This window comes from Purpureocillium lilacinum, assembly GCF_023168085.1.
Source record: "Purpureocillium lilacinum CBS 284.36 DNA, scaffold_4, whole genome shotgun sequence".
NCBI lineage: Eukaryota > Fungi > Ascomycota > Sordariomycetes > Hypocreales > Ophiocordycipitaceae > Purpureocillium > Purpureocillium lilacinum.
In genome coordinates, this window is record NW_027072114.1 from 2,210,690 (window position 1) to 2,238,251 (window position 27,562).

At 61.9% G+C, this 27,562-nt stretch overlaps 10 protein-coding genes across 10 annotated transcripts; 3 read left to right on the forward strand and 7 right to left on the reverse strand.

Annotated features, from left to right (window-relative positions):
* Positions 1-313: 313 nt before the first annotated feature.
* PLICBS_005839 (uncharacterized protein) lies at positions 314-2,245 on the forward strand (the record flags this gene model as incomplete). The annotated part of the gene is made up of 1 exon (XM_018319562.2): positions 314-2,245. The coding sequence occupies one exon, from the start codon at positions 314-316 to the stop codon at positions 2,243-2,245; it is 1,932 nt and encodes a 643-aa protein (XP_018182036.2).
* A 187-nt stretch (positions 2,246-2,432) lies between these two features.
* On the reverse strand, positions 2,433-4,159 carry PLICBS_005840 (uncharacterized protein; the record flags this gene model as incomplete). Its single annotated transcript, XM_065600810.1, has 2 exons — positions 2,433-3,325; positions 3,400-4,159. 2 exons carry the CDS (start codon positions 4,157-4,159, stop codon positions 2,433-2,435), a joined length of 1,653 nt encoding a protein of 550 aa, XP_065456882.1.
* Positions 4,160-6,959: 2,800 nt separating this feature from the next.
* PLICBS_005841 (uncharacterized protein) lies at positions 6,960-8,157 on the reverse strand (the record flags this gene model as incomplete). The annotated part of the gene is made up of 2 exons (XM_018319566.2): positions 6,960-7,727; positions 7,798-8,157. The coding sequence occupies 2 exons, from the start codon at positions 8,155-8,157 to the stop codon at positions 6,960-6,962; spliced, it is 1,128 nt and encodes a 375-aa protein (XP_018182040.2).
* Positions 8,158-9,580: 1,423 nt separating this feature from the next.
* Positions 9,581-11,320, reverse strand: PLICBS_005842 (uncharacterized protein; the record flags this gene model as incomplete). Its single annotated transcript, XM_018319567.2, has 2 exons — positions 9,581-10,947; positions 11,110-11,320. The coding sequence occupies 2 exons, from the start codon at positions 11,318-11,320 to the stop codon at positions 9,581-9,583; spliced, it is 1,578 nt and encodes a 525-aa protein (XP_018182041.2).
* A 1,455-nt stretch (positions 11,321-12,775) lies between these two features.
* On the forward strand, positions 12,776-14,099 carry PLICBS_005843 (uncharacterized protein; the record flags this gene model as incomplete). Its single annotated transcript, XM_018319568.2, has 2 exons — positions 12,776-13,022; positions 13,186-14,099. The coding sequence occupies 2 exons, from the start codon at positions 12,776-12,778 to the stop codon at positions 14,097-14,099; spliced, it is 1,161 nt and encodes a 386-aa protein (XP_018182042.2).
* A 140-nt stretch (positions 14,100-14,239) lies between these two features.
* PLICBS_005844 (uncharacterized protein) lies at positions 14,240-14,983 on the reverse strand (the record flags this gene model as incomplete). Its single annotated transcript, XM_018319569.2, has 1 exon — positions 14,240-14,983. The coding sequence occupies one exon, from the start codon at positions 14,981-14,983 to the stop codon at positions 14,240-14,242; it is 744 nt and encodes a 247-aa protein (XP_018182043.1).
* A 690-nt stretch (positions 14,984-15,673) lies between these two features.
* PLICBS_005845 (uncharacterized protein) lies at positions 15,674-17,131 on the reverse strand (the record flags this gene model as incomplete). Its single annotated transcript, XM_018319570.2, has 1 exon — positions 15,674-17,131. The coding sequence occupies one exon, from the start codon at positions 17,129-17,131 to the stop codon at positions 15,674-15,676; it is 1,458 nt and encodes a 485-aa protein (XP_018182044.1).
* Positions 17,132-22,189: 5,058 nt separating this feature from the next.
* Positions 22,190-23,023, reverse strand: PLICBS_005846 (uncharacterized protein; the record flags this gene model as incomplete). The annotated part of the gene is made up of 1 exon (XM_018319572.1): positions 22,190-23,023. The coding sequence occupies one exon, from the start codon at positions 23,021-23,023 to the stop codon at positions 22,190-22,192; it is 834 nt and encodes a 277-aa protein (XP_018182046.1).
* A 1,147-nt stretch (positions 23,024-24,170) lies between these two features.
* PLICBS_005847 (uncharacterized protein) lies at positions 24,171-25,945 on the forward strand (the record flags this gene model as incomplete). The annotated part of the gene is made up of 3 exons (XM_018319573.2): positions 24,171-24,436; positions 24,517-25,479; positions 25,546-25,945. 3 exons carry the CDS (start codon positions 24,171-24,173, stop codon positions 25,943-25,945), a joined length of 1,629 nt encoding a protein of 542 aa, XP_018182047.2.
* A 120-nt stretch (positions 25,946-26,065) lies between these two features.
* Positions 26,066-27,115, reverse strand: PLICBS_005848 (uncharacterized protein; the record flags this gene model as incomplete). Its single annotated transcript, XM_065600811.1, has 2 exons — positions 26,066-26,959; positions 27,032-27,115. The coding sequence occupies 2 exons, from the start codon at positions 27,113-27,115 to the stop codon at positions 26,066-26,068; spliced, it is 978 nt and encodes a 325-aa protein (XP_065456883.1).
* Positions 27,116-27,562: the final 447 nt, after the last annotated feature.

Consider the following 27,562-nt stretch of genomic DNA (forward strand, 5'->3'; position numbering starts at 1 on the left):
GTGGATCTTTTGTATACACGGCGGCGTTGATGAATATACCCTCATGATCGGGACTCAAGAACCAGGTGGCTGGCCGTCTGGTAGTGTTCGTCTGTGCTGCAAGTGAAGTGGAGGTAATGTCCGTGGAGTAGCTTGGGGTGGCTGCGACCAGGGTTTGGTCCAGCTGACTCTTCTCAGCAACCTCACCGCAAACACCTCGCACGGTAGTCAATCTCACGTATCCAAAGCTGCTCACTGAGAAGCATGTAACGACCAGCACTCACGGACGTCCTTTCCCACCCCCTCTGTGGCCCATCTGGGACACGCCATCCCGATGCGGCTTTTAAACACGTCGACCCTTCAGCTGGAGGTCTTCATCGGCACGGATGTGCCACCCTACACAGTCCTCTCACACCGGTGGGAGGATGAAGAGGTCACGCTCGAGCACATGAAGACAGGTGCAGCCGGCCAGATGAAGGGCTTCGCCAAGATCGAGAGCAGCGCCCACCGCGCGCGGGAAGACGGATGCCCGTACATCTGGATCGACACGTGCTGCATCGACAAGTCCAGCAGCGCGGAGCTCTCCGAGGCCATCAACTCCATGTTCGCGTGGTACCGGGCCGCGCAGCGCTGCATCGTCTACCTCTCCGACGTGCGCACCCTCGCCGACCTGCCCCGCAGCGCGTGGTTCACGCGCGGCTGGACCCTGCAGGAGCTCATCGCCCCGCGCGACGTCGTGTTCCTGAACCGCGAGTGGCGCGTCCTCGGCGACAAGACGGGCCTGAGGCGGCAGCTGCGCGACATTACGCGCATCGCCGACGCCGTGCTCGCGGGACGTGGCGATGAAGAAGGGCCGCCGCTGGACCTCGCCGCCGTGCCGGCCTGCAATAAGCTCGCCTGGGCGGCGGGCCGGCGCACGACGCGCCCCGAGGACGAGGCCTACTGCCTGCTCGGGCTGCTGGGCGTGGCGATGCCGCTGCTGTACGGCGAGGGTGCGGAGAGGGCGTTTCGGCGCGTGATGGAGGCGTACGTGCGCGAGTACCCGGATGATGAGACGGTGCTGGCGTGGACGGCGGAGCCGGAGGACGTGGATGCACGGGGGTCGCCGTACTGGCCGCTGCTGGCGTCGTCGCCGCGCTTCTTCCGCCGGTCGGGAGGTTACACGGTGCCGCGGTTCAGGGCGTGGAGGAAGGGCGGCGGCCGGGCGGTGGACGTTACCGGAGGGGGTGTGAGAGCGGCGCTCACGGTGCAGCCGCTTGGACAGGATGCGATACAGCGGCCGGGGGCGGACAGCGATGGAGGCGATGCCGGTGTGCAGACGCTGTTCCTGGCGGCGCTCAACTGCTCTTACGTCGAGGACGAGCACGAGACGGACGGCTTCAGCGGGTGCTTCACCGTCACGCTGCAGCGCCTGTCCGACTTTGAGGAGGACCAGTATGCGCGCGTGCGGCCCGACGCCATCATTCCCGTGGGCGAGCCGTCGGGCACGGCGTGGCCGGCGGCGGCAACCCCCTCCTCCTCGTCGCGAGATGCTCACGGCGGTCGCGGCGACGCGCGCGTGGCCAACGTATTTGTGCGGACGAGGCCGCGTGCGGGCGACCCCGTAGCTGGGTTCTGCGCGCGCAACGACGGCGGTGCGGCTGCGCGGCTGGGGTTCACGTTCATGGCGGGTTCGAACCGCGGGCCCGTGGCTATGCCGGGGAGTATCAACGTGGAGTTCCGGCCCGCGACAATGACGACATTAACCGCCGATAACGACGGCGACGGCGGCGGAGACACAGACGACCAACTGCCGCCGCAGTTCTGCTTCCTAGACGTGGCCGCTGCAGAAAACCGCCTCGCCGAGAGGGGCTGCTTCGACGTGCAGAACCTCACACGCCGTCGCGTCGTCGGCTGCCTGCGCGTACGCCTGCGCGCCTCCCTCGACGGCAACCCGCCGCGGGCCATCGTGCCGCTGCGGAGCTATAGGGACCCGTGGCTGGTGGTTGGGCTGGAGCCGCTGCCGGTGAACCAGCTCGGGACGGCGCCGGGCTACGTGCGGCCGTGGTATGAGTTCTCTGAGAGGTGCTGCGGCGATGACGATGCGTTGGCGGAGCTGGAGCTGGAGGAGCGGAAAGGGGCTGAGGACGGGAACAGGGACGGGGATGGTGTGCTTAGGAAGACGCACGTGGCGCCGGGGGGAAAGAAGGTGAGGGTGCGGTTTGTGCCGGCGACGTACAAGTTTAGGACGTACTACGAGGTGCAGCTGGTGGTAGATGACGAGTGAGTGCAATGGGCGACAGACCGGTTGGGATCTGGCCGGCGATTACGATGCGACAGTCACACGCGAGAGGACGACGGACAAGCAAATGTCGAGTATCGTGTGATTAAGCGAACGCTATATTCAAGAGCGCTATAAATCCAACATTATACGGTCATATATACTTCGTGCAGCCGACATACCACGGCGGGCGTTATTTGGCCAGCTTCTCAATCGTCACGCCCTGCTCCGAGTCGGTGAGGCCGTTGCTGGTGGCGCCGCCGAGGGTCTGGCCGACCATGACGCCCGGATCGGTGGGGTCGCCGCGGAGGATGGGCGGGCCGGTAAAGTTCTTGCGGGCGTAGGCAAAGTACCAGATGAAGGCGATGGCGGCGAAGCCGGCGAAGACGACGGAGGCGTAGTTCATGGTGCTGGCGTCGACGGGCAGGGCGACGGGCATGCAGAAGATGACGACGGAGAAGACGATCCAGACGACGCAGGTGACGTTGATGAAGGTGCCGAAGCGGCCGAGCGGGTAGGGCGAGTTGCGGACGGGCTCGCGGCCGCGGACGAGGCAGACGAGGACGGGGACGCCGTAGGACGCGGAGAGGCAGATGGTGGCGACGCCGGTGAAGGAGTTGAAGGCGGCCGAGGAGCCAAAGTAGATGCAGCCGAGGATGCAGTCGACGACGGTGGAGAGGGTGAGGGCCCAGAGGGGCATGTCGAGCGACTTGTTGACGCGGCTCCAGAGCTTGTAGCCGGGGATGGCGCCGTCGCGGGCAAAGGCGTAGGTGCAGCGCGAGGCGGCCGTCAGGGCGCCGATGCCGGCGAACATGAGGATGCCGAGGATGAGGAAGAGGAGGCCGAAGCCGCCGGCGGCGGAGCCGGTGACGGTCTTGAAGAGCAGGCCGATGGGCTGGGAGTTTGCGACGGAGAGGAGCATCTGGATGTCGGGGAGGACGAAGAGCAGGGGCACGAGGTAGAGGATGCCGGTGATGCCGGCGGCGACGACGGAGAGGACGATGGCCTTGGGGACCTCGCGCTCGGGGTTCTGGACCTCTTCGCACATGGCGGCGACCATGCCGTAGCCGGTGAGGACGTAGGCGGCTGTGTACTCGTGTCAGCGAGTGCACACATATACACATACAACCATACACACACACACACACGCATACACATACGAACGTTTGTTGCGATTTCATCGAGGTAGTAGGAGACGGGAAACTCACGCTGCAAGAGGCCGACGAAAAAGGACCAGCCGCTGGGCCAGCCGCTGGCCGAGGCGTCGTAGTGGCCAAAGACGAAGCCGGCGTCGCGGCGGTCCTTGCACATGACGAGCAGGACGATGAGGATGACGAGGACGGAGGCGGCGGTCCAGTAGATGCAAATCTTGTTGATGAGGTCGAGGTAGCGGGAGCCAAAGGCGTTGACGAGGGCGCAGACGAGCATGACGGCCCAGAAGCACAGGACCGTCTGCCAGGCGTTTGCGACGTAGTCCTCGTTGAAGATGGAGATGGCGCTGAGGATGAGCTGCGCGCCGCCAAAGTTGATGGACAGGGTGACGGTCCAGTTGCCGACGAGGGTGAGCCAGCCGTCGACGAAGCTGACGAGGGGTGCCCAGCGGCGCGACGAGAGCATGGCGCTCCAGTAGTAGACGCCGCCGGCGGTGGGGAAGACGGCGCAGATCTCGGCGAGGGAGGCGGCGATGCAGACGGAGATGAGGGAGACGAGGACCCAGCCCCAGAGCACGGAGACGGCCTGCCCGTCGGTGAGGGTGATGTACATGGTCGTGGAGAGGCCGTAGGGGACCGCCATGATGGCGAAGGAGAGGCCCAGGATGCTCAGCATGCTGAGGTTGCGCGGCAGCTCGCCCTTGTAGCCGAGCGTCGCGAGGGCCTGGTCGGCGGCCGCGCTGGCGGAGAGGCGGCGGTCGCTGTCCATGGCGGGCGAGGCGGGCAAGCGGGCTCGCGGGCGGTTTCAAGGATGCCGGGTGTGGGTTGAGGTTGGAGGAAGAGGGAGGAAAAAAAGATGTCGCTTTTTTCCCCCTTGGTGTTTTCGGCGGGTTGTCGTGGTAGGTAGAGACGATTGGCACACGGAGGGGGGGGGGCCAACGGGACCCAACTAAACAACGTACGATGTTTCTTGCGCCGCGCGACGAGGAAACACGAGGAGGCGCGTGCAATTATTCGCACAAAAGAAAAGTATGAAGGGGGGCCTTTGCGAGGGTCAAACGGCCAGAGTCTGTTGTCAAGCACGGCGGATAACACGTCCAACGGCCATCGACATGGACACGACGAGAGGCGGAAGAGACGTCGAGGCTCGGGATGGAGGAACCAAAAAGAAATGCCAAGCGACGAGACCCGACGATAGCGACTCCGGGGTCGGGGGACCCAGCGCCGTTCTTAAAGGTTCACCGTGCCGTCAATCCATCCATCCATCTGTCTCGTGTGCCTGGGCGGCACAGCGCGCCGCGCTAACTAGCCTGGAAGCTTGCTGCCCTCCACCTCCACCCCATGCCTGCCTCGCATCGTAATCGCGGACCCTGCCTGTCCTGTCCTGTCCTGTCACGGAGCCTTGGGTGGCATGGCGGGCGACCCTCCCGTCTCCTCCTTCGTGGCTCGCGTGTCTTGACTCACGTGCGGTGGGCCCTTCGTCCCCTCGTCGCTGGCGGCCGTCGGCCGGAGCTGCGCCGTTTTGGGGGGTCCCAGAACGACCATGGCCCCATACGAGCAGGTAGGGTTGGGCCGCTCACGTTCGCGTGGGCGGAAAGATAGCGGTAGCGTTGCTTAGCTCTCCTCCTCGTCCTCCTCCTCCCCCGGACTGGGGACCACACACACCTTCCTCGGGGTTGCCCTTGGGGGAGGTGTCAAAAGGATCGCGCGGTGGGCGGCAGCGAACGAGATTGGCCGAGAGTGCTGGGGGCGGGCAAGGGAATGGGATGGGATGGATGGGCTGGGTGCGGACCGCGCTCAAGCCAACAGCCCTCCGACGATCCATCCAACCCGGAGCGTCGGTAGTTTTTGTCGTTTTGTGACTGCGGACGAAGTGCGTTGGAGGGGGTGGAAAGGGCAGGCAGGGGAACGGTGGCACAAGAGGGCTTTGTTGGAAGCCAGGAGTAGGTATGGAGAACGAGTGAGAGAATGCAGCAATGGCCCGCGTGCGGAGCCGGTTCGGAGGGCCTGGCCGGATCGAGCCTCTATCGCGAGAATGAATGAGTAGTAACAGGAGCGGCTCGCGTATGGGGCACTTCCCCAAGCCATGGGGGGGAACTGGACCACATCGTCAGAATATCGCGGCGCCATCAGCCGCAATCATGGGGGAATGGATGGGGAACTGATGAACCAAGTTTCGCTGCTTCGTCATTGCCTGGTCGCGTGCGTCCACCGCGGCGGCGCGGCTGGCGGTCCCTCGTTTGTGCCCGCATCCCGGTCACCGTGTCCCATTCCATCCCCATCCCCATGTCCATCCCAGCCCCGAACCCATGCACAAACGAGGGCCGCCGGCCCCCGGGGAGCAACAACACGGTGCCTCAAGTGCCAACAGCGGGAGCGCGCGCGCGCACCTGGGTTTTGACACGAGGCGGCTTCGTTCGTCTTCTGGGGTGCGTCTAGACCCGGTCGCCGATCCGCGTGGCGTGGGATTCTTGGTTCTCTGCGCAAGCCCGCCCGGTTGTCTGTCCAAGCTTGTTCTCCAATCACCGGCGGCACCGCGGCGCCCGGTCCGCTGTCGAAGACGCCCTTGAAGGAGGACCGACGCCACGGCGTGGCTTTGGGGGGGAGCGAGAGTGCGAGCACGGGGGCACGGGCGGCGGACACTGCTGCGGCAGGCATTGGGTTGGTGGTGGTGGTCGGGTGGGTGGAGGAGCTTGAGTCGAGCTCTCCCCAAGTCAACCCTCCACTGAAGCAAATCCCCCCCCCACAGCCCCAGACGGAGCGATAGCCAGCCAAGCCCTAGCCCGGAGCCAGCCCTGGGCCACCCCAGCGCCCTGGGGCCCGCTGAAGAGGCGCAATCGCGTGGAGGATCACCGTCCGAGTTCCCACTGCTTGTGTTCAGTGTTGTCCCCAAGGCGCGAGTGGAACCTCCACTCCGCGCCAGGGCCAGCTGGAGCCCTGTGCAACGGCTCGGCGGACGCGGTGCTGCCCCCCGGCGCCTGGGCTGATAAGCGGCGCGCTGTTGCATCCACAGGTTCGTTCACCTGCCATCCAGCTGCAGTGCCAAGCCGAGGAACCTATCCGAGAAACGTATCCATGTCAAATACCACCAGCGTTGAGCCGCGCCAAAAGCACCCCAGGGATGCTGTGGGTGGAAGGGCAACCTGCCCGTCCTGCCGTCTTACCTCCCATGTGGTGCTGCCCTCATAATGTTACCCACCCCTATCATGCATGGTCTTCCGTCGGGCCCTATCTATCACGCACCACGAGCATCGTCATCAATTGATTGCCGCTGCAAGCGAGGCGCCACCATTTCCCCCAATCTCCTCCACCTCCACGGTGCGCGCTCGTCGACGGCTCCATTCGATTGTTGCCCCTCCATGCACACACACATCACATCAGGTACCCGAGCCGCCCGATGTACCGAACTGACGCTCCCCGGTTCACATAGGCGCGCACTCGCGTTTGCACGTCAAACCTTCCTTGATACACTAGCAGTCATCATTGTCGTCGTCTCGTCCTTGTCCGACAATGCAATCTATTACTTCATCATGCGAAACACAGCCACCAGCGGCCATCGCGCTCCCCGGCTAGCCGCTGCCGTTCGTCGTCGCCGCCCCGTTGCCGTTCCCAACGACGACGCCGTCCTTCTTGTCGCCATTGGCCCCCCCGCGGCTCTTTGCAATCTCCTCCTTGGCCACGCGCATGTCGTTGGACAGGTTCATCAGGTGCATCACGTCGGCCGACACGGTGCAAAACGCCATGCGCTCGGACGCCTTTGCAAACGTCTCGGGCGTGCCCCACGGCGGCGTCACGAACGCGAAGCCCCCGTACGGCTTGTCGTGCTTGTCAATCACCTGGAAGAACTTGTCGCGCGCCGCCACCCACTCGGGCTCGTCCCAGGGGTCGCCGAAGGCCGCCTTGAAGTTCATGCTCACGCGCGCGTCGAGGCTGCCTAGCCACACGATGTCGATGTCGGGCACTTCGGTCAGGATGGCGTCGAGGTTGTTGATGCCTGTGCCGGAGACCTGGTCAGCCCTTGACTCTTGACTCTTGACTCCTCGACTCTTTGACTCCTGCTGACGGGACGGGAATCCCCGCGTGTGGGGATCTGGAGTCTGGGGTTTGGAGAGCATGACTGTGGAGTGTGGAGAGGAGAACCCACCTTCCAGCGATTCAATCTGAATCATGATGGCCGCCTGGTCGTTGAGGCACTTGTGAACGTCGTTGCGCGAGTCGTACGCCATGTCCGTCAGGTAGGGAATCAATCGGAATGGCGGCGCAGACCGCGTGCCGTTCTGCTTGCTGCCAAACTTGGCTGCCGACACGACGTGCTTGGCCTGCTCGACCGTGTCGACCTGTGCATTAGATGCCGATTAGCAATCTCTTCCATCAACACGTCAACAACAATCCGAGCCCAGCACGCACCTGAGGGACGACAATGCTGGCGCCCGCGTCCAGCGCGTAACCAATGGCTGCGTGGTCGTGTCCGGGCACGCGCACCCAGGGGATCGTCCGCCCCTGGCTCATGAAGATGGCCTCGTGGACCATGGTCGTCATCGTCTCGACATTGCACGACGAGTGCTCCCAGTCGATCCAGACGGCGTCATAGTTCATCGGCGCGAGGAACCGCGTGATGGGAACGCTGCTGAGACCTGCGTAGTAGCACAGGATCGGGTCAATCTTCTTCTTGTGGGCGTCGCGGATGGCGTCGCGCGCGCGGTGAGGCTGGAACAGCGACGGGCCGGCGTAGGCGGCCATGCCCTCGCGACTCCCTGTAAAGGCCATTGTGTTCAACTGTGAATTCTTCAAAGGACGAGGAGTTGCGGGAACGTGAAGAAAGAAGAGAGCTTGCTGGAGATCGACTGTTCCAAAGTCATGCTGTCAAGTAGACGACGATCGTCTCTTATACAGCATCATAGGGTCAGCACTAGACAGCAAGAGGCACTCACCGTCTCGAGTAGTGACGACGCAATGGCGGCGCTGACTTGGACAGCTTTCCTTCTTGGCAACGCCTTTCGCGCTACCCACGCAGCAAGCGGCCGGCAGACAGAAACGGCGCGATGCAGCGGCCGGAACGCGAGCTGCCGGACATGGACATTCTCGAAGCCCGTCATCCGCCCTAGCTCCGGCGCCAACTTTCCAATCCGATGCCATGCTTGACGGTTGATTGATTGATTTTCATATACGCTAGTGACCTATACTAGGAATCTTAGTACTCCGGCGATAAGGGATGCTGTCTCCAAGGCGAGAGCTTAGGGTAACTGTGAGAGCCAGGTTGAATCCTGCGTGAGAAAAGAGGCTGAGCTTTCGTGCCAACTCCATCCACATCCATGTTCATCTCCACGTTTGAGTGTCAGGTTATTCCTAGCCAACGTGGGGGTCCCGGGGGAGTTGCCATGCTGGGGCGCAGGCGGCGTCGTGATGGGTACCGAACACCGAGAGCAATGAGCCGGAGCACCCGCCACGACGTGGCTAGCACCGCCCGCCCGTTGCACCGCAACATGATGAATCCTGGATCCCTCGTCGCGGGCTCCGTCCGAAATGGCGGAGTGAATTAATCCTGGGCCGCTCGGCCATGCACTCCATGCGGGCATCGGGTGGCGCGAGGCTTATGTCCGGGCTGCAGCCACCCCCGGTCCCGGTGTGGGCCGTGCCGAACTCCGGGCAAGTAGATGAGCCTCTATCACGGCGCCCGCCATATCCCTTGTGGACTGGGATAGGGACCTAACGCTGGAAGAAGAAAGATGGCGGACTCAATTCTCGTCGCGAGCGTTGCGTACTTTTTTGTCACGGTCTTACAATCGCAGTCTTTTTCGTAGGACTGTACAGATTCCACAGAAGTCCGCCCTCGGATACGTGTCTTGATAAGTATGTACCGTCAGAGCGCTTCTGTGAGGCATTGGTCGGATTTAAGTCTATCAAGTGCGGCTCCTCGACATGGACTCGCGCGTGGTCGTGCTAGTGCTCACCTCCATGCCCGGTCGTGACTTCATAGGGCTGCTGACTCCCGACCCCAGTCTATAGCACGTATTCCAGCAAGAATATGGGGACCGTCGCACCCGGAGAATGGCCGCTTAGGAATCACGGCACCTGTCGGCAGTGAACAGCCCCCTTGGGAGCGCCTCCATGCCCCTGTCTATCAACGCCACGAGGCCAACTCGGACCAGTTCTGGCCGAGGGCGAGAACGTACGCTGGCATCTCCCCTTCTCAATGCGGTATATGCTCGAGCATCTCGACGCCTCCACGCGGCTTCTCGGCCTGGCTCGCCTCTGACGACTCGGCGTCACCCTCCCCACGGCGGCGGAGGCGCATATCCCTCTCCAGCTTCCGCGCCACCGCCACGGGATTACCGCCCTGCGAAAAGATGCGGTCAATGTCCTCGAGCTGGATGTTGCTCGTCTCCGGGTAGAAGAAGTAGACGACCGGCACGAAGAGCAGATTGGTGGCGGTGAAGATGAGGTACGCCTTCCACTGCAGCCTGTTGATGATGACGGGGGTGATCATGACGATGGTAAAGTTCCACAGCCAGTTGGAGCTGACGCCTATGGCGGCCCCGCGCGTGCGCGCCGCGAGGGGCAGGATCTCGGCGACGTACACCCAGGGGACGCAGTTGACGCTGCCGCCGAAGACGAGCATGTACGTGAAGAAGAAGGCAACCGAGGCGGAGGCGAAGGCGTGCGCGCGCGGGGAAGTGTCCCCCGGGGAGGCCTGCGAGAGGAGCGCCGCGATCATGAGCATGCTGAGGCCCAAGCCGAGGGACCCCCACATCATGGTCTTGCGACGGCCCATGCGGTCGAGCGCAAAGGTCGGGAGCAGTGACCCGATCATGAACATCATGTTGATGCAGCCGCCGAGGATCTGCGCGAGCTGCGGGTTCATGCCGACGTTTTGCACGAGCACCGACGGGATGTAGTAGACGACGAGGTTGATGCCGCCGACTTGGTTCATGAACTGCATGCCCCAGGCGAGCAGGACGCGGTGTCCCGTGCGGACCTCGTCGCGGCGAAAGACGCTGGTGAAGGAGGCGAGCTTCGACGACGGCTCGTTCTCCGCAGCGCGCCTCTCAAGAGCGATGGCATCAAGAATAGCGCGACGCTCCGACTCGACATACGGATCATCAGCCTCACGATCATGCACCGCGCACAGCACCGCCATCGCCTCCTCCTCGCGCCCATGATTAAACAACCAGCGCGGCGACTCCGGCAGCGCAAACACCAGCACCACGACGCCCAGCGCAAACACCATCTGGAACGCGATGGGCAGGCGCCAGGCGACGGGCCCGCCGACGAAGCTCATGCCAAAGTCGAACCAGTAGGCGAGGACGATGCCGACGCCGACGAAGAGCACCTCCGCGGAGACGAGGCGGCCGCGGGACTGGCGGTCGCAGAGCTCGGCCTGGTAGGGCGGCACGGTGGACGTCTTGATGCCGGTGCCGACGCCGGTGACGATGCGCCCGACGACGAGGTGCGCGACGGTGTAGGCGGTGGTTTGGAGGGTGGCGCCGAGCACGACGACGGCCATGGCGAGCCAGATGGTGCGGCGGCGGCCGAGGCGCTCGCCGATGCAAAAGTTGACTATTTATCCAGGAGCAAATCCATTCGTCAGTAACGAAGAGCCAGCGACGGCAAACAGCTTCACGCATGGGCGTGTGTGTAAAGCGTGCAAAGTCGTTGTACCGCTCGCTGGGTGTAACCAAGCGGGCAGCACATCTCATTGTGCGGGATCATTTGTCTCACCAATGCACCCCGTCAGGCAGCCGAGGTTGTAGCACGACACGATGATGCCCGTCTTGGTGTCGGACGGGTGGCCGAACTGGTCGAGCCAGTCGGCGTTTTGCAGGATGCCGCTGAAGACGCCCTGGTCGTAGCCGAAGAGGACGAAGGCGACGAGGCAGCAGGTGGTGATGCCGACCTGCAGGGACCGGCCGCGGCCGAGCCAGGTCCTCATGGTGATGGTGGATCGTTAAGCTCTCTCTATATGAGCCGCTTCAGGGTAATGTGAGTGGTTGCTCGATTCGTGAGGGCGGATATGGCATCAATTCTTGATCCCTCGAGGCAAGTCGGTTTATGGAGTGCGCGGTGCCGCCACACCTCCGGATACGGAGCTAAAAGGATACGGATACTTATAAAACAGAGACATGGAGGAGCACGAAGAGGAAAAATACTAGACGTGATAGCGGGCGCCAAGCTTGTGTTATAAGCTTGTTCTTCAAAGACATCTGCATCGACAATTGCCGTTTGAGGCGGCCGATGCAACTTCCCCACGGGGTAACAATTGGAGCCGTGGAATCGCTCGCCGGCAACGGCATTTGTTTCCTCCAAACGGCGTCGTGTGCAACCCGCATCTTGAAGCAAACAAGTCTGGCATGTCGGCGCTCTGGCCTGCCCTGCCGTGCCCTGCCGTGCCCTTGCATCATGTCGTGCGACGAACGGCAGCGACAACGACAGGGCATCAGCATTAAGCACTGGCTGTTGCAGATGCGAATCATCCGATTCATGCGGACGAGGCGCTTCGCCTTGCCTGTTTGGGTCCGCCGCGAACTGCCGCCGTTAGTTGGGAACTTGGGGTGCGCCACCGCAGCGCCACCTCTACCCAGCTTTGCCCAGGGGGCGGCGCCAGTGCCGCTCCGCGAACCTGCCCCTGGCATGCCGGGGGGCAGTGGCACTTCATTCCACGCTCACCCGATGGCAGGCCGAAGCGCTGGGGCCGGGCATAAGCCCGCTTGCCATCATCCTGGCGGCGTGGCTGGCTGCTCCTCCCGCGAACCTGGGTAGTGGGTGCGGAGAGAGAGAAGAGGGGGCAGAACGAACCATCAACAAGATGGAGGGGGGTCTAGCTGGCGTCTGCAGGATTGCCCGTTTGGGAAGTCCTTTGCTCTCATCGTCGGTTGGGGTTGGCCCGCCCGTTCAGCCTGAACCGAGTTGGGGGGGAAGAGGGGTCCGGGGGAAATCCTACGGGTTGCTTAGACGGGGCAAGAAAGTCGCTGTGGAGGACCGGGAAGCCGTATCGAGCGAGTCCGAGTTTGTTCGCCGCCCGCCGTCCTCGCTCTCGCCTTCGCGCTCGCCGGCCTCGCCGCCCTCACTGGACGGAAGCCGCCATGGTACCAAGTTATAAAGACGGACGAGCCAACTTAACTTGTCGCCTGTTGGTTCCCTAACCGCAAGACACGCGAGCCAGCTGGCAGTACATAATACCTCGTACGAGCACAGTACAGTACTCGGCTGCACAGTGAATCACCTCCTTTACGATTACGAGTATATTACGACACGCATACGAGCAAACCCCCTCCTGCAACAAACCCTGGCCCTCCTTGTCGGCATGGCTCCCACCGCGATCGTCACGGCCCCGGACGCGGACCCCGGCACCACCACCGCCACCGCCGCTGCCGCTGCCGCTGCCGACATGGCGAACCCATCCCTCGTCGTGACCAAGGACGGGCGCATCAAGATGGAGGACGCGCCGATGGCGGAGCCCGGCCCGGACGAAGTGCTGCTGCACGTGCGCGCGACGGGCATCTGCGGCTCCGACATTCACTTCTGGCACCACGGCCGCATCGGCGACATCACCGTCGAGGACGACTGCATCCTTGGGCATGAGGGCGCCGCTGAGGTGCTGTCTGTAGGGTCCAACGTGACGCACTTGAAAGCGGGTGAGTCCCATGTTCCCTAAAGCGCGGAGTTGCTGGTGTGAACGATGATGAAGATGAAGATGAAGATGATGAAAGGCGCACACCCCCCTGCTCCCCTCCTGTGTAAGTGACAGTAAGGACCACATCCCAAGCTGACGACTCCATCCGCGCCCCCTCCCTGTAGGCGACCGCGTTGCCATCGAGCCCGGCGTCTCCTGCGGCAAGTGCTTCCTCTGCGTCGACGGCCGCTACAACCTCTGCCAGGGCGTCGCCTTCGCCGGCGTCTTCCCGCACGCGGGCACCGCGCAGCGCTTCAAGACGCACCCGGCGAGCCACGCCCACCGGCTGCCCCCGCGCGTCAGCTTCCAGACGGCCGCGCTGGTCGAGCCCCTGTCCGTGGCCATGCACGCCCTGCGCACCAGCCCCGTCACGCTCGGCGCGCCGGCCGCCGTCTTCGGCGCCGGGCCCATCGGCCTGCTGACCATGGCCGTGGCGCGGGCCTCGGGCGCGCACCCCATCGTCATCACGGACCTCGACGAGGGGCGGTTGGCGTTTGCGAGGCGGTTCGAGCCGCGGTGCTTGACGCATCGCATTGAAAAGGGGGACTCGCCCGAGCAGTCGGCGAGGAAGATACGGCGCCTCTTCGCGGGTGCGGCAGCCCAAGGCGAGGGCGAGAACGACCAGGAGGAGGACGAGGTGGACGAGTACCACATGCCGCAGGTGGTGCTCGAGTGCACGGGCGTCGAGTCGAGCATCGCGACGGCGGCGTACACGGCGCGCCGCGGCGGCACCGTCAACGTGGTGGGCGTGTCGCCGCGCATCACCATCGACAACGTGCCCTTTATGCACATGTCGCTCGCCGAGATCAAGCTGCTCTTCATCAACCGCTACCACGACACGTGGCCGGCCGCCATCCGCGCCATCGAGGGCGGGCTCATCGACGCAGGGAAGCTCGACATGATGGTGACGCACCGCTTCCGGCTGGAGGAGGCGATTGAGGCGATGACGCTGGTGGGCGGCAAGGCGAGGCCTGCGGGAGGGGACCCCGTGGTCAAGGTGCAGATTGTAGACGATGGAGCGTCACCGCTAGGCGGTTAGTTGTAATTGTGAAATGGCCTGTATGAAGTATAATGATGCTCTCTGCTCCATGTTGCAAGAGGTCGGCTGAGTCGTCTGTCTATGGAACTCTGTTGTATGTCGTGCACGACAGTGAACGCACCTACTTCCTCATTGAAGCATCAGGCATGCCCGTTTGGCTGAGCTGACTGCTGCTTTGCCTCAGCCATCTCCTTGTCTCCATCTCCAGGCCTCTTGACCACGCTGCTGCGCGTCACGGCCCGGTACTTTTCCTCATCTATGCGCGCCAAATGGCTCTCCCCAGCTTTGCCCTCGGACAGCCCATACAGCTCCTGGAAGGACATGATCATCGGCCGCCACTTGTCCGGGTCGATCCGATTCGCATGCCCCTCCATCCGCAGCTTGTCGTGGACATGCACCCGAAGCACCTGCAGTTCAATGGCCACCAGCACGCCCCTACGATCAGGCACATCCTCCATGAGGGGATGCCCGCATGCCAGCTCACACTCCATTTGGACAGGGCACTCGCGCACGCGCGCGGGGCGCACCAGGTCTGCAGGCTGCGGCGTGAGATCCGCGCAGGACCACTTGTCCTTGACGAAGCGGTAGCCGCGGGCGAGCTTGGACGGCGAGGGGTGCTCGGAGCCGGTGGTGGAGGCGAGGGCGTTGACGGGCGCGACCATGGCGTCGTCGGGGAGGCAGACGACGCACTGGCCGGTGCGGAGGATGTTTTGCGGCGTCTTGCTACCCGCGCCGAAGCCGAGCACGCAGCGGTGGCCGAGCCAGAAGGCGGACGAGATGGCGCAGAGGTTGTGCGTGCCGTCTTCGTTTTCGGACGAGACGAGCACGACGGGGGTGCCCCAGTAGAGGATGGCGGGGGAGATGACGGAGTGAGTCTGCGTCATGGTGTTGTTGTTGCTGAATTGGCTCGTTGACAGACAGACAGGAGTGTACAATATGTCGCCGGTGTATATGGGATGCTGGGCTGATGGAGTGAATGCAGGTGGCTTGTTGCGTCGGGATAGAGTCGTTCGGGTCTTTTGGTCGCATGGGTGTGCAACAGCTCGCGCAATGCCACAGGCACAAGCGCTGCAACTCAATTATAAATACTCCATGGGCTACTAATTAAATGCCTGTGGGCCAGTGAGTTTGACCGCAAAGTCGGCTCTCAGGGATACTTATTCCTGAATCGTCACATCAAAAGCAACAGGCACTCCTGCTATTGCTGCCAAAGCAGACCGTGAAAACGCAGTTGCACTGATAAATTGCTACCTATGTAACGTCGCTGCTCTAACGGTGCGTGGAGATATGAGCCAAACAAGCACGAGTTCTTCCATTCCCGATTTTGGGTTCCCCATGTAATCGTGTATCCGCAACGCCGTGTGTTGCCCGGTTGATGTCCTTTGATGGCTCGGGTCAATCTCAAATGCCGCTGACCAAAGACGAAACATGAAGACTGTGCAGAGAAGGGGCCCGCCAGCTGGCCCCGAGGTATAAGATGTGAGAGAGGTGATGTGATCAATGACAGAGATACAGGGGTCTGTCTCGTGGTGCGAGCCCGCAAGGCACCGACTGCCCAACTCATATGCACGAGATCAATGGTCCTCGACGTCTTCGTCTCGCCCGGGGTACATGATGTCCTGCGACAGGACAGCCCGGACGTGGTTGTAAAAGACAAAGAAGTAGGTAATTAGCAGCAGAATGCTCATTCCCGTCGCCACCCATTTTACGCCCTCATTGCCTAGCTCGTTGGCGATGGTGATGGTGGCCAGGATGAAGCCCGTGTTGGGGAAGACCATGGCCCACCATCCGAGATGAAAGTACTTGGGCGGCGACTGGACGACGGCGACAAAGGCGATGCCGAACCACCATAGGCTGAGAGACCAAAGAAAGATGGCACTCATGAGGGCGATGGTGCGAATGATGCCCTGGTCAAACAGCCGCCCGTCCATATCCGGGTCCACGTTCTTGGGCAGCCCGTTCGCCATGCCGATGACGGCCAGCGCCGTAAAGGCAGGCGGGCCGACGCACATGAACAGACCTGGGCGGTGCTCACGGTTCGGCAGGCCCGCCTGCATAAGGCGGCCGACCATGTGCGCGTACATCATGATGGCGACCGAGAAGCCCAGCCCCTGACACGTCAGGCCCGCGACGATGATGGGCACGGCGACGATCTCGGGCTGCGTGGCGGCGATGACAGAGGCGATGGTACCGGACAGCATGATGGGGAAGATGGGCAGGATCCAGGTGGGCATCATGGTGTTGAGCCCGAAGCTGTGCGCGGCAAAGACGAAGCTGTACTGGCCAACGGCGAGCATCAGCGTGGCCACGACGTAGGCCCAAAAGGCACCCTGGATGGCCCAGACGAGCCCAACGTCGTTCTCGGGGATGGCGTAGCGGTTCGTGCTGGTGATGAGCGTCGCCACGGCGAGGAAGAAGGTGGGCACGAAGAAGCCCTCGCGCGGGTGCTTGATGGACGCCGACATGTCGCCCGGGTGCAGCAGGAAGCGCGCGGCCATGAGCGCCGTGACGGCCGTGAAGATGAGGATGTTGATGATGTAGACGGCGAGGCCGATGGAGCGCAAGCCGGGGAACTGGTGCGGCTGCGCGAAGATGAGCAGCGCGAGGCCGCCCGTGCTCATGGGCAGCGTGTACCACGCCCAGGTGAAGTGGTGCAGGCGCTGCTTGAAGCCCAGCTTCGGACGGTTGGGGTCGTAGATGTCGACGTGCGAGCCCGAGTGGTGGTCGTCGTCGTGCCCGTGGTCGTGCTGTTGGCTCTGAGGATCATGGAAGCCGGGGACCTCGGCGTCGTACCCGTCTGGCCTGGCGGGCTTCTCGTCGTCCGCCCGGCCGTACTTGTCGACCATGTCGTTGGTGTTGATGTTGCGGCTGGACATGACCCCCCGTCCGAGAGGTGTCCAGTCTTGGCCGCCGGCGGGTATGGACTTGCGCGAGGCGGTCGAGTTTCTCCGCGTCGACTGGTTCGAGTCTGTCCAGCCCTGCGAGGCCTGCGAGCGCTGCGAGGGGTTCCGAGGGAGGCCGTTGGCATACATGATGGGCTGTTGCGGCATCACGATGCAGGGGAAGGAAGAGGGAAGGGCGGGCGGCGGCTTGGATGAGTGTTGGATCTTTTTTTTTCGTTCAAGATCGTAAACTCAGATATAAAAAAGCATAAGAACATTAAAGCCGCGCTTCAATCTGGCCTAGGCTGCAGTTCTTCAACAAAGGAGCGAAGTTGAGGACATCGGACGTCAGGCATAGCGCTCGGTCACTCTGGCAGCATGCCCACTTATCAATGAATGGAAGACGACTGATCCACGCCCCCTTCCAGTCGTCGCGGACACGGCTCAGGATGCTCTCTCTCTGCGCGGCAGGAGGAGACACCGATCCATGCCGTTTGGCTTCACCAGGGCCTCCCCTCCCTCTCTCCCTTTCCCATGCCACCCCGGGGGCCCTTGCGGGCGTGTCTAGAGAGTGCGTGCTCCGGCGCCAAGGAGGCTCCGGGCGTCGTCAATGTCTCACGGGAGTGGATCACGCCGACAGATGGAGCGCCGAGAGGTGCCAGGCGCCGGACGAGGGATGCTGCTGCGCACGGCGATCAACCACTGGGTCCCAGCAGGGCCGGGAGTGAGTACGTTGGTGAGGCCAGAGATAAGAGCCGGTGTGCGCGCGCGGCGTGCCTCCCTCCATGTCCTCCCCCTTGTCCCGGGACGTGGCATGCCTCACACAGGGGGTCGGTCGAGTGGACGGTTCGGTTTAGACTTTGGAGGCCCGAAGCGGGTCGCGAATCATGATGCCTCAGGGTCAAGGTCAAGGAGTCGGAAGGGGGGGCCGTGCCCGTGTCTGCTTGCTCCGGGCCGTGGGGACCGGCCACGGGTCTGGTACGCTTGTTTGTATGGTTGGCTGGCAATTCTCAATCTTCAGCTCGCTCGCCATCTTGCTTTGTACGTGCTGCGTTTTCCCGAAGGCGGGCTCAGCAGAGGGACAGCCCGTTCTGCAATATACCGTGTGGCTGTTATTCCCTGAGCTTCGTCCGCCGTCCCGCCGACTCGGGACACGGACGACGTTGAAGGAGGAGGCCCGTGTCCAATCGGGGCATTTTGACACAGCCAGGTTCATGTAGGCTGCTGGACGCGGCGCCTCGAAGACGCCACAGACCCAAGTGCCAGCAGCTCAATCGGAACACTAGTGGTCTCTACCGAAATAGCAAGCGTTTCAACAGCGTCGATCGGGGTCACCGATCTTAACGCCGCCTCCCGGCTGGGCCTGGCGACCGACCCAGCTGCCTGCCACCCACACAGCGCCCAAGAATCCTTGCCGCATGAGCAGAGAGTGCATGTGCAGAGCCGGTGTGTGGTGGTGGGTGTCACTTTGTGGGAGCCACTGCCGGAGCCCGATCAGGGAGCCGTCTTTCTTGGCTGCTCCTCTGATGGTCGCTGGGCTGTGTCGATGCCGGACATTTTGGCCTCGATGCCCGTGTTTCGCTGTTCATGCCTAGAAGCTAGAGGCCCGTCTGGCGCCCCTATTTTTCCTTCTCCACTTGGAGGGCCATGCCAAGCGACGACTGCGATAACCATAATTTACAGTGCTGATGAGTTTTGCTCCTTTGGCTCTCTGGCGCTGCGAGCCTCGTAGGAGGAGCAGCAGGACCGACGCGTAAGCCCTGGGAAAAAGTGGGCGGGCGCTGCTTTCCTTTCCTTGACTTACACGCCGGCAGTGGCTGCGATTGAAACATTGTGCGCCACCCCAAGACACCTGGATGCAACGCTCTGCGGCAGCGGCTTTCGGCTCTTGGAGATGGGACTCGGTCGCAGGAGGAGCTCATACCCCGAGGCTCGCGCGCACACACGCACACGCACAAGAGCGAAAGAAAAGAATGAGAAGGGGAAAAAAGAACAAGGCTCGGGGTTTATTTTTGTGATGGCCCTTTCTTCATCTGGCAGAGATGACCGCCAGATTTGGATGCGCGTGTCGCAGGTCTCCCGGGCCAGGGGGCTGCATGTAAGAAGGGACAAGGAACATGACATGGCCGGACGTGTATTCCACACAGGGCCAGGAAGCTCCCGGCTGCGTCCCTCAAGAGAGAGAGAGAGGGCACGAAATGCCCCGTCAATGCATGAACCTGCGACCCTCCCCTCCCCCCGGCTGCGGCGGGCAGAGGATTGGAACAATGGAAGGCACAGGCACCACCAGTCTTGTGCAATCTCCCACGCACGTGTGAGATGCCGGATCTGATTCAGATTCCATGTCGGTGTTATGGCCCCCAAAGCGCGGGTCCCCCGCCGCAGGGTTCGAGTTTCTGGGTCATGGTGTCGAATTGCGCAGCCCGCAGTCCGGTGGCAATACAACTTTACATGAAGACCTGCATGGTGTCTAGCCCATTCTTCCCTGCAGGGAGCGGGAGTGGCTGAGCGCCTCAGTCAAGCCAAGCCCAGGTGAACACAGGCGCCATTTTGTTGGTGCGGTGCATGACGACGGCGGTCCCTGGATTGAGTGATGAACCCGGTCGCTGCAGCGCAAGGTCAACGGGCGCGCCGATAAGAGATGGCGTGGAGCTAATGTCGACGACACACATGCCAACGTGAAGGCTGGTGGGTGGTGATGGGCTCCACGGACGATCGCTGTGCTGTCAACACACGGAGTTTATACCAACTTGACCGCCCCGACTGCTGTCAGGCCGCCTGGTCGGGTCGGGTTCATGCCGACATGGCGCCTGCTGCTTGCTTACTTGCTCACCGTCACGCACCTCGAGCTTCGGATGGTCTCTCTGCAGCTGCCGTGCCAAAAGTAGCGTCGCTGCAGCGTCCCCCGACTAACTAGTCGACGCTCTGTATGGAGTGCGTATGACGATTGAACGAGCACCGTTTGAGCTCCATCGGGCACTGCCAAGCTGCCAGGCTACTGCACTGGCACTCCCAGCGGATGCGAGATGCGTCCCGGCGCCAGGCCTCGCCGGCGATCCTCGCATGCCGAGCCCGCCGCTGCGGACCGCCCTGCGGGCCTCGCCGTCCAGAAGGGTGTGTCCAGCCCACGGGTGTGGTGGCCAACAGGTAAGCGGCGGGTCTTCCAACAATGGGGCCTGTTTGATACCGACCTGACGGGGGCAAGGGGGAGGGGGCGGCTGTTGAACCTGGGATCCTTGCATTCCGCGCAGCCACTATCAGCAGGGCCGGGCCTTGCGCTGCCAAGCGGGCTGGGAAGCAGCAACTTGTCTCTGATGACTCGATCAGTATGAAGCTTGATGACTGGAGTCCGCGTAATGACGGAATCCTGTCGTGGAACGTTTGTTCGACGATGTACGTGACACTGGCATGTGAGTATGCAGTTCCTTGCCATGATGACAAACTAATAGGTGACGAAGCGACCCTGCCTCTACGCTTACAACACCTTTGCGTAATGATGCAACCCAGACAGCTGCGAGTCGCCGGCATCAAGTGCAAAGGGCGAAGAAGCCAGACTTGAAGATTCACGCTCGAACGACTGCAAGTAGCATCGGGAGATGTGCATCACAGCTGCCACAGGTCCAAACAGCTTGCTGCTGCACGTACAGCGTCAGTCTGGTCCAGACCGGTTGAAAGTTGAAGATGCTCCGCAACGTGCATTGCAATCCAGGCTCCCGCGCGGGAGGCCCAACATGTACTGTGTTTCACCAGATGCAGCGGCCGAGCCAAAGCGGAGAGAATGCAAGAGCCGGCCATGGTCAGGCAAAATCAACTTGACGGCCCGGGAACATCCGTTGGGACAGTAGATATTCACATGCACCTTGAAGGCGCTGCTGTGCTTCTGGGGAGCAATGGCCCCTCCGTGCCACGATGAGAGCACGCAGCGAGACAGTCCCGGATGATCTTTGCGCGTTTTTGTTTGATTTTAATTCGACGAAACCGACCCCGGTACTGCTTCAATAAATCTCAGGACTAGAATCACTACCGTCACTCCCATGCTGTCCGGCCCCCGGCGATGCAGTCGGCTCGTGGTATCCAGACATGGCAGGTTCACCGGGCGTCATTCTGCTTTTTTGCTCAATGTTTCTGCACGCAGCAGCACACAAGCACGTCAGACAGATGGATTTGTGGATTCGCCCTGCTGCTAAATTTGTTTGTTTTACCAGCGGCGGCCACCGCCAGCTAAGGCGTTTCAGGCCCGGACAGCAGCCCGCCCAGTCAGGGCGCCCCCGACTCCCATGATAACGACGTAAAACAGCCGGGGTTGATGCGGCCCATATAATATAGGAGAAGCCAAAACGTCGAGCACGGACACGGTCTCCGTTGCGGGAAGGAGAAGCTTACACGGCAAGCATGATCCTCGTCCTGTCAAGATGCTTCGTGGGCGCTGCTGCGATTGAGGGTAGCATCGAAGGCGTGCCCGGGGCTCCATCAAACGCCTCGCTGAGCTGTCATGATGCCGAGCTGTCATCGTGTAGTCCACGTACGTGCAATGTATCCGCGGTGGAGCGACCACGGTTCAATGTTCTAGGCCGTCTGCTGCACGGCAGAACCCGGAAGCCGAGTGCTTATCACGTCGCGCTGCTGGCGTTTGGGAAGACGGGCCAAGTCGGGTTTCATCAACGTGTGAGGGTGCCGGGTTCACTACACGTGCGGTCGGATACTCGCAGCATTGAGGCATGAGACGTGTAGTGCGGTCGCGGCTGTACCTGACACTCCGATATGCAAGAGGCGAGGGATATTTTAAGCTCGCATTTGGAATCCGCCAACAAGGTTGAAAATTATCTTTCGGACGAGAACCTCTAAAGCTTCATTGCCGATGTGCTGATGTGGTATTTCAGCTGTGGAAGCCTCCGGCACTCACATGCAGCTTCAAAGTGGCGCGATGCATAAGACGGACGCGAGCGCCTGGTGACACGGGCGGACCGTGCAGCGCCTGGTTCTCGGCCTGATCTGATCCTGATGCTTTGCTGCGGCGTCGATGCGTACGCTTAAGGGCATGTCGTGTAATGCTGAAATCTTTGGGTATATTAATCGCGGTATTCTTATGTACAAGGAGTAGAGAGGGATATCACGCGCAACTAAAGGGCCGGACCTCGCAGGCGCCAGGGCACAAAATGCTGCAAAGTAAGGTTGTACATGGACGAGCTCGACGCAGCATCGTCACAATCAGCCCGCCTTTTCTTTGCGGCCGGTCACTGCCCCGAGCCCCTTCAAGATGAGCCACCCGGCGAGCTTCCCGTGAAACCACTTGCCAAACGGTGACTCCAGCAACGTAGGCGGCTCATCAACGCCTCGCCACATCCACGTCTCATTGACAAAGACCACCTCGTCCGTGTTCGTGCTCGAGGCAGGCTCAATCGCGGCGACGAGCAAGCCCCTCACGGCCGGCCCCTTGTACGACGCGGGGACCTCGATGAGCAGCTCCGACCGTTCCGACACAGAGCCGGCCGTCTTGCTGTGATGGGACGCCCGGTACACGCCGTTGACCAGGTCTCCAGGGGCAAAGCTGAGCGCGTTGATCCAGTCTGTGTCGAACGAGCGCTTGACGTGCGGCTCCTTGATCATGGCGCGTATCAACAGGGCCTGCGGCGTCCAGCTGAATGCGACGTGCGTCGCGCGGAGGTACGTCTTCAGCAGTGTCGACGGCTGGCCCGCTGCCGGGTCGGTAGCGGCAACAGGGTGCGAGAGGGACGACGCCAGGACCGGCTTGGAGACGACGCGCTCGTAGGAGACGACCCACCGCGAACCATTGTCCGACCTGACGTCGTCGGGGAGCGACTTCGGGTCCGCAGGCGCCCGTGTCTCGGATGTTGCTGATCCCTTGAGCTGCTGCTGCTGTTGCTGGTGATGGTTGCGACGCCCGGCGCGGGACGTCGTGGTCGAGCGGATGCGCCCGTTGAGATAGATCAGGTAGACGACGGGGATGGCCACGGCGGGCAGCGCGACCAGCGCGGCCGTCGAGGCGCGGCCGAGCTGCGCCTGGACGCCGGCGAGCACCATGGTGCGGAGTGCAGGACGCGATCTGCGGCTATTGTGGAATCCGCGGAGGCGAGGCTTTACGGGCCTGGGCGTGGCGGTTAAAGTCGTTGGTTGGCTGGGCTAACGGGCACTAGGTTCTCGCTGCCCGCACGTCAAGGGTTGTGGTAGATGTGTTGGTGGTGGTGGTGGTGGCGATGGTTGAGCCTCGGAGGAGTTTGTTTTCAACGTTGCTTGTGACGCTGTCGCAGCGAAGACTGGAGGGCGGCGGGCACAGCAGCTCGCGTGACGGGGAGAAGCAGGCTTTTGGACTCGCTTCCCCGGGTGGCGTCGATAAACACCCTGTCGTGTCCAGGGGCCCACGAGCCGGCCAATCTTGACGCCGCTCAATCGGGTTGCTGACAGCGCCTTGTCTTGAATGTTTGAAGGGGCAGCGAGGTATGCGCCCGCTCGCTCGATGTCGAAATGGCTCTGTCAGCTCCATCCACCGGCAATTCGTCCATCTCATCTCATCTCATCTCAACTCGACGACATCGCCCAATCGTCCGTATTCACACGCACGGACGGTGATCCGATTCTCACTTCCTTGGCGGGTGGAGTGGCAAAGTCACATCGCGGCGAGGTCACGGCGCGCAACAGCCAATGCCCGTTTGATGTCAGTGATTTAACTGTGCTTGCGATTCCGTTCGGGCTAGCAGTTCAAAGCTGCAGACGCGAGCATTCAGCCACCCTGCGCTTAAATGTTGCACCGCATGTGGTGCCCCCTTTTGAAGATGGGTTGCGTGCGCAACCCCTCATCACAGTCTCCATGTCCAGCTACTACATGTATGTGGGAGGGAGGCGTTGATGTTGCGTGCCTCGGCCTCTCGACTGGCGATCGCCCCCAGCCCCTCACGACTTGGCGCCCAAGCGCGGGCGACGTCGATTGTCGACGCCGGTGATTGGCGGCGCGGGACCCCCGTCACTCCCTTGACGGCGCGGAGGGTGGTATAAGACATGGCTGTGCTTGTCGAGTCTCAAAACGCAGGGCTGCTGCTGTTGCGGTTTGCGGTCGCAGAGTGTCTTTTGTGAGGCTGGGCTGGAGTCGGATGCTTTTGACCTCTACATTCATGTTATCATTGTGATTTTCCTCATCCTGGCTTGCTTCGTGGTCTTTGAAGTGATTGAAACCATGAGCGACTATCCGCTCGAGGCGACGAGCACCGGCAAGCCGTCGATACTCCACGATGAGACCAAGCAGCCCGCCGTGGCTACGGTTCGCGATAATGCGCGCGCGGGCGGCGTCGAGACGGATCCGCACAAGGACCTGACGCTGTGGAAGTCGGTCAAGAAGTGGCCCAAGGTGGTGTTGTACTGCGTCGGCCTGACGTTTGCCATTCTCATGTACGGCTACGACTACGCCATTGTCGGCACGACGTCGGCCATGCCCAGTTTCCAGTGAGTTGACTCCGATGGAATACCAACCGCAAATCTGCAACGACATTTGATGGATCTTCTTACACGTCCTTCGTCCATAGGCGAGACTTTGGAGAGCAGCTCCCCAACGGCAAGTGGATTCTGCCGTCGCTCTGGCTCGGGCTCTGGACCTTTGCCAGCCCCGGCGCGTCCATCATCGGGGCCGTGGCCGGCGGCTGGTTCCAGGACTGGTGCGGACGACGGGCCTCGCTCGCCGTGGGGTCCTTCCTCTGCGCCATCGGCGTCGCCATCTCCTTCGTGTCCAACCTGCCCTCCGACATCAACGACCGCCGCGGCGTCTTCCTCGCCGGCAAGGGCTTCCAGGGCGGCGCCATCGGCATGGTCATGACCACGACGCAGACGTACATCTCCGAGATTGCGCCCCCGAACCTGCGCGGGCCGATGCTCGCCTTCTTCCCCATCTTCACCCTCCTCGGCCAGCTCATCGGCGCCGCCGTCATCTTCGGCTGTCTCAACCTGCCCAACGGGTATACCATCTGTTTCGCGACGCAATGGGGCTTCTCCGGCGTGCCCCTTCTACTCTCGTACGCCATCCCTGAGAGCCCAACCTACCTGATCCGCAAGGGCTTCCTCGAAAAGGCGCGCCGTGCACAGCGACGCCTCGACGGCCGAGACATACCGACCGAGGAGACGATTGGCGCGATCCAGCGAAACATTGAGCAGGAGCGCAAGAGCGCGCGCGCGACGTACGTCGACTGTTTCAAGGCGGCCAACCGCCGGCGCACCTTCATTGTCATGTTTGCCGGCCTGCTGCCGCAGATGTTTGGCTTGACGCTGCTGTCCAAGGCGAGCTACTTTGCGCAGGTCATCGGCATGGAGTCGACGTTGAGTGTCTTGGTCCTCATCCTGGGGATCGTTTGCGGCCTGCTTGCCAACGTGTGCAGCATGTACGTGCTGTCGAAGGTTGGGCGCAGGATATTGATCATCTACAGCCTGGGAGTTCTGACGATCCTCTGGGGAGCCATGGGCATCGCCGGCATATGGCCTGGCAAGATCTCTCTTTGGTAAGTTCAGACACAGCCCATCTCCCTACATGTGGAGTTGCATTTGCTGATAAGTACGGACTGCAGGTATTCGGCCGTGACCATGATCCTCGTCACCATGGTCGCCGGGCTCAGCGTCTGGCCCGCGTCCTACGCCGTCGGCGCGGAGGCCTCGTCGCTGCACCTGCGAGCCAAGGCCCAGGGCGTGGGCTGGCTGACGGCAGGCGTGGCCGCCTCGCTTTTTGGCTTTGTGCTGCCCTACATCTACAACCCGGACCAGGGTGACTTGAAGGCAAAGACTGCATTTGTCCTCGCGGGGCTGTGCGCCATCAGCTTCGTCATGTCCTTCTGGCTGATCCCAGAGATGAAGGGGCGCACTCCCTCCGAGATTGACCGCATGTTTGAGCAGAAACTGCCGGCGGGCAAGTTCAGCTCATGGAGGGGCGAGGACGATGCGGTGACCAAGGTCGACAGCCAAACGGTCTAGGACTACGCGTTGTGCCACTTGCCGGTAGGACTAAGCAACGAATGTGAACATGATTACCATTGCTGTTGTTATCGCGACGCCTCCGTGGATGAGGCGTGATGGACATGTTTCTGAATATGGCTAAGCTTTCCAGGCCTCTGCCATCATTTCCTCAATCCTCTTTGGCGGCGGAGTCTTGCCCTCAAACGCCTTGACCAGGTCCAAGTGGCCCTCGAGCTTTCCCAAATCGTACGCGCCGAGAGCCACGCCCGCTTCAAGGTCCGCAATAAGCGCGCGTAGTTGATCCAGCCCGCCGGGAAAGCGCTGAGGGAAGCGCTTGGCAATATCCACGTTCGTGGGCAGGTCGATGCCGTCGTGCTTGAGCAGCCTCTCGACAGGCTGGTAGCGCACGTTGAGTTTACGCCCCAGGTTGACCTCGGCGAGCCTGACCAGCTCATTCAGCGAGATGGTGCTCGCCGCGGTGGTCAAGACCCGCGGCCAACTCGGCAGCTCCAGCGCCAGCGCCACGTATCGCGCAACGTCAGTCGTAAAAGTCATGCTCATCCGCGCCTCACCGTCTCCCGGCAGCCCAGCCTGCCCGCCAATCGGGTCGATGAAGAAGCACAGCTCGCGCAGGTGGCTCTCCACGCGCGGCAGCCCAAAGTAGTCCATGAACATGCCCGGGTAGACGTACGCGTACTCGAGCGTCGTCGTCGCTTCGAGCGCCCTGCGCGCAGCCAGGTGGAGCTTCTTGTCGGGGTAGGGGAGCACATCGTCGCCGAGGTCGTAGTCGACGTTGAACTCGGAGGGCAGGAAGCGCTGCACGCAGGACGTCTGGTCCGCGGCGCGGATGAGACGCACCTGCGCGTCGGCGGCGGAGTCGTAGTGCAGGCTGAAGGCGCAGATGATGACGGTGACGTTGTGCGTGTCGAGCTGCTCAGCGAGGGCTTCTTCGGAGGAGTAATCCGTCTCGATGAATGGCAGGTAGCGTTTCCCCGTCACGGGCGATGTGCGCTCAGAACGGCCGTTGGGCGACTGATACTCGTCAGTTCACCGTGTCGCATGCTCAGGGGCTCGCCTCCCTGCCTTTCTTGTCATGACATAGACCTCGTGTTTGCCAGTCTCATTCAGGGCCTCCGTGATAAGGCTGCCCATATCGCCTAGGCCACCGGCCACTGCAACGACCGACATTTTGGTCGGTGGATTTGATGAACAGATGTGACAAGTCAGATCAATTCATGCCGCACATGAGGCTGTTGGGCGATGCGAATAGTTGTTATACCTCATACCCGAACTCGCCGTTTGAGTCATTGAGCAATCTGCGCGAATGTCGATCGTGCGGGGGTGAAGCCTTCCATTACGTTGTGAATTTTCGAGGAATACGGCTTGTACGACTGACTGTTTTTCGTAGCCCGGTGGCCCAGATTAGGTTCCGTGAATGTCTGATCCTCGCACAGGCGATCTACACGCGCAATCAGCTCAGACACATTCACGCACCGTGCGAGAGCCACGTGGGCTCCGTGATATTGAACGGCTAAACGCTTTACACAAGCGAACAATTGAGGCTCATGGAAAAGGAGGCTGGAACTTCATTTTTTCCAGACTTTTTGAAATTCATGCTCGGAAATGCCCCTTCCG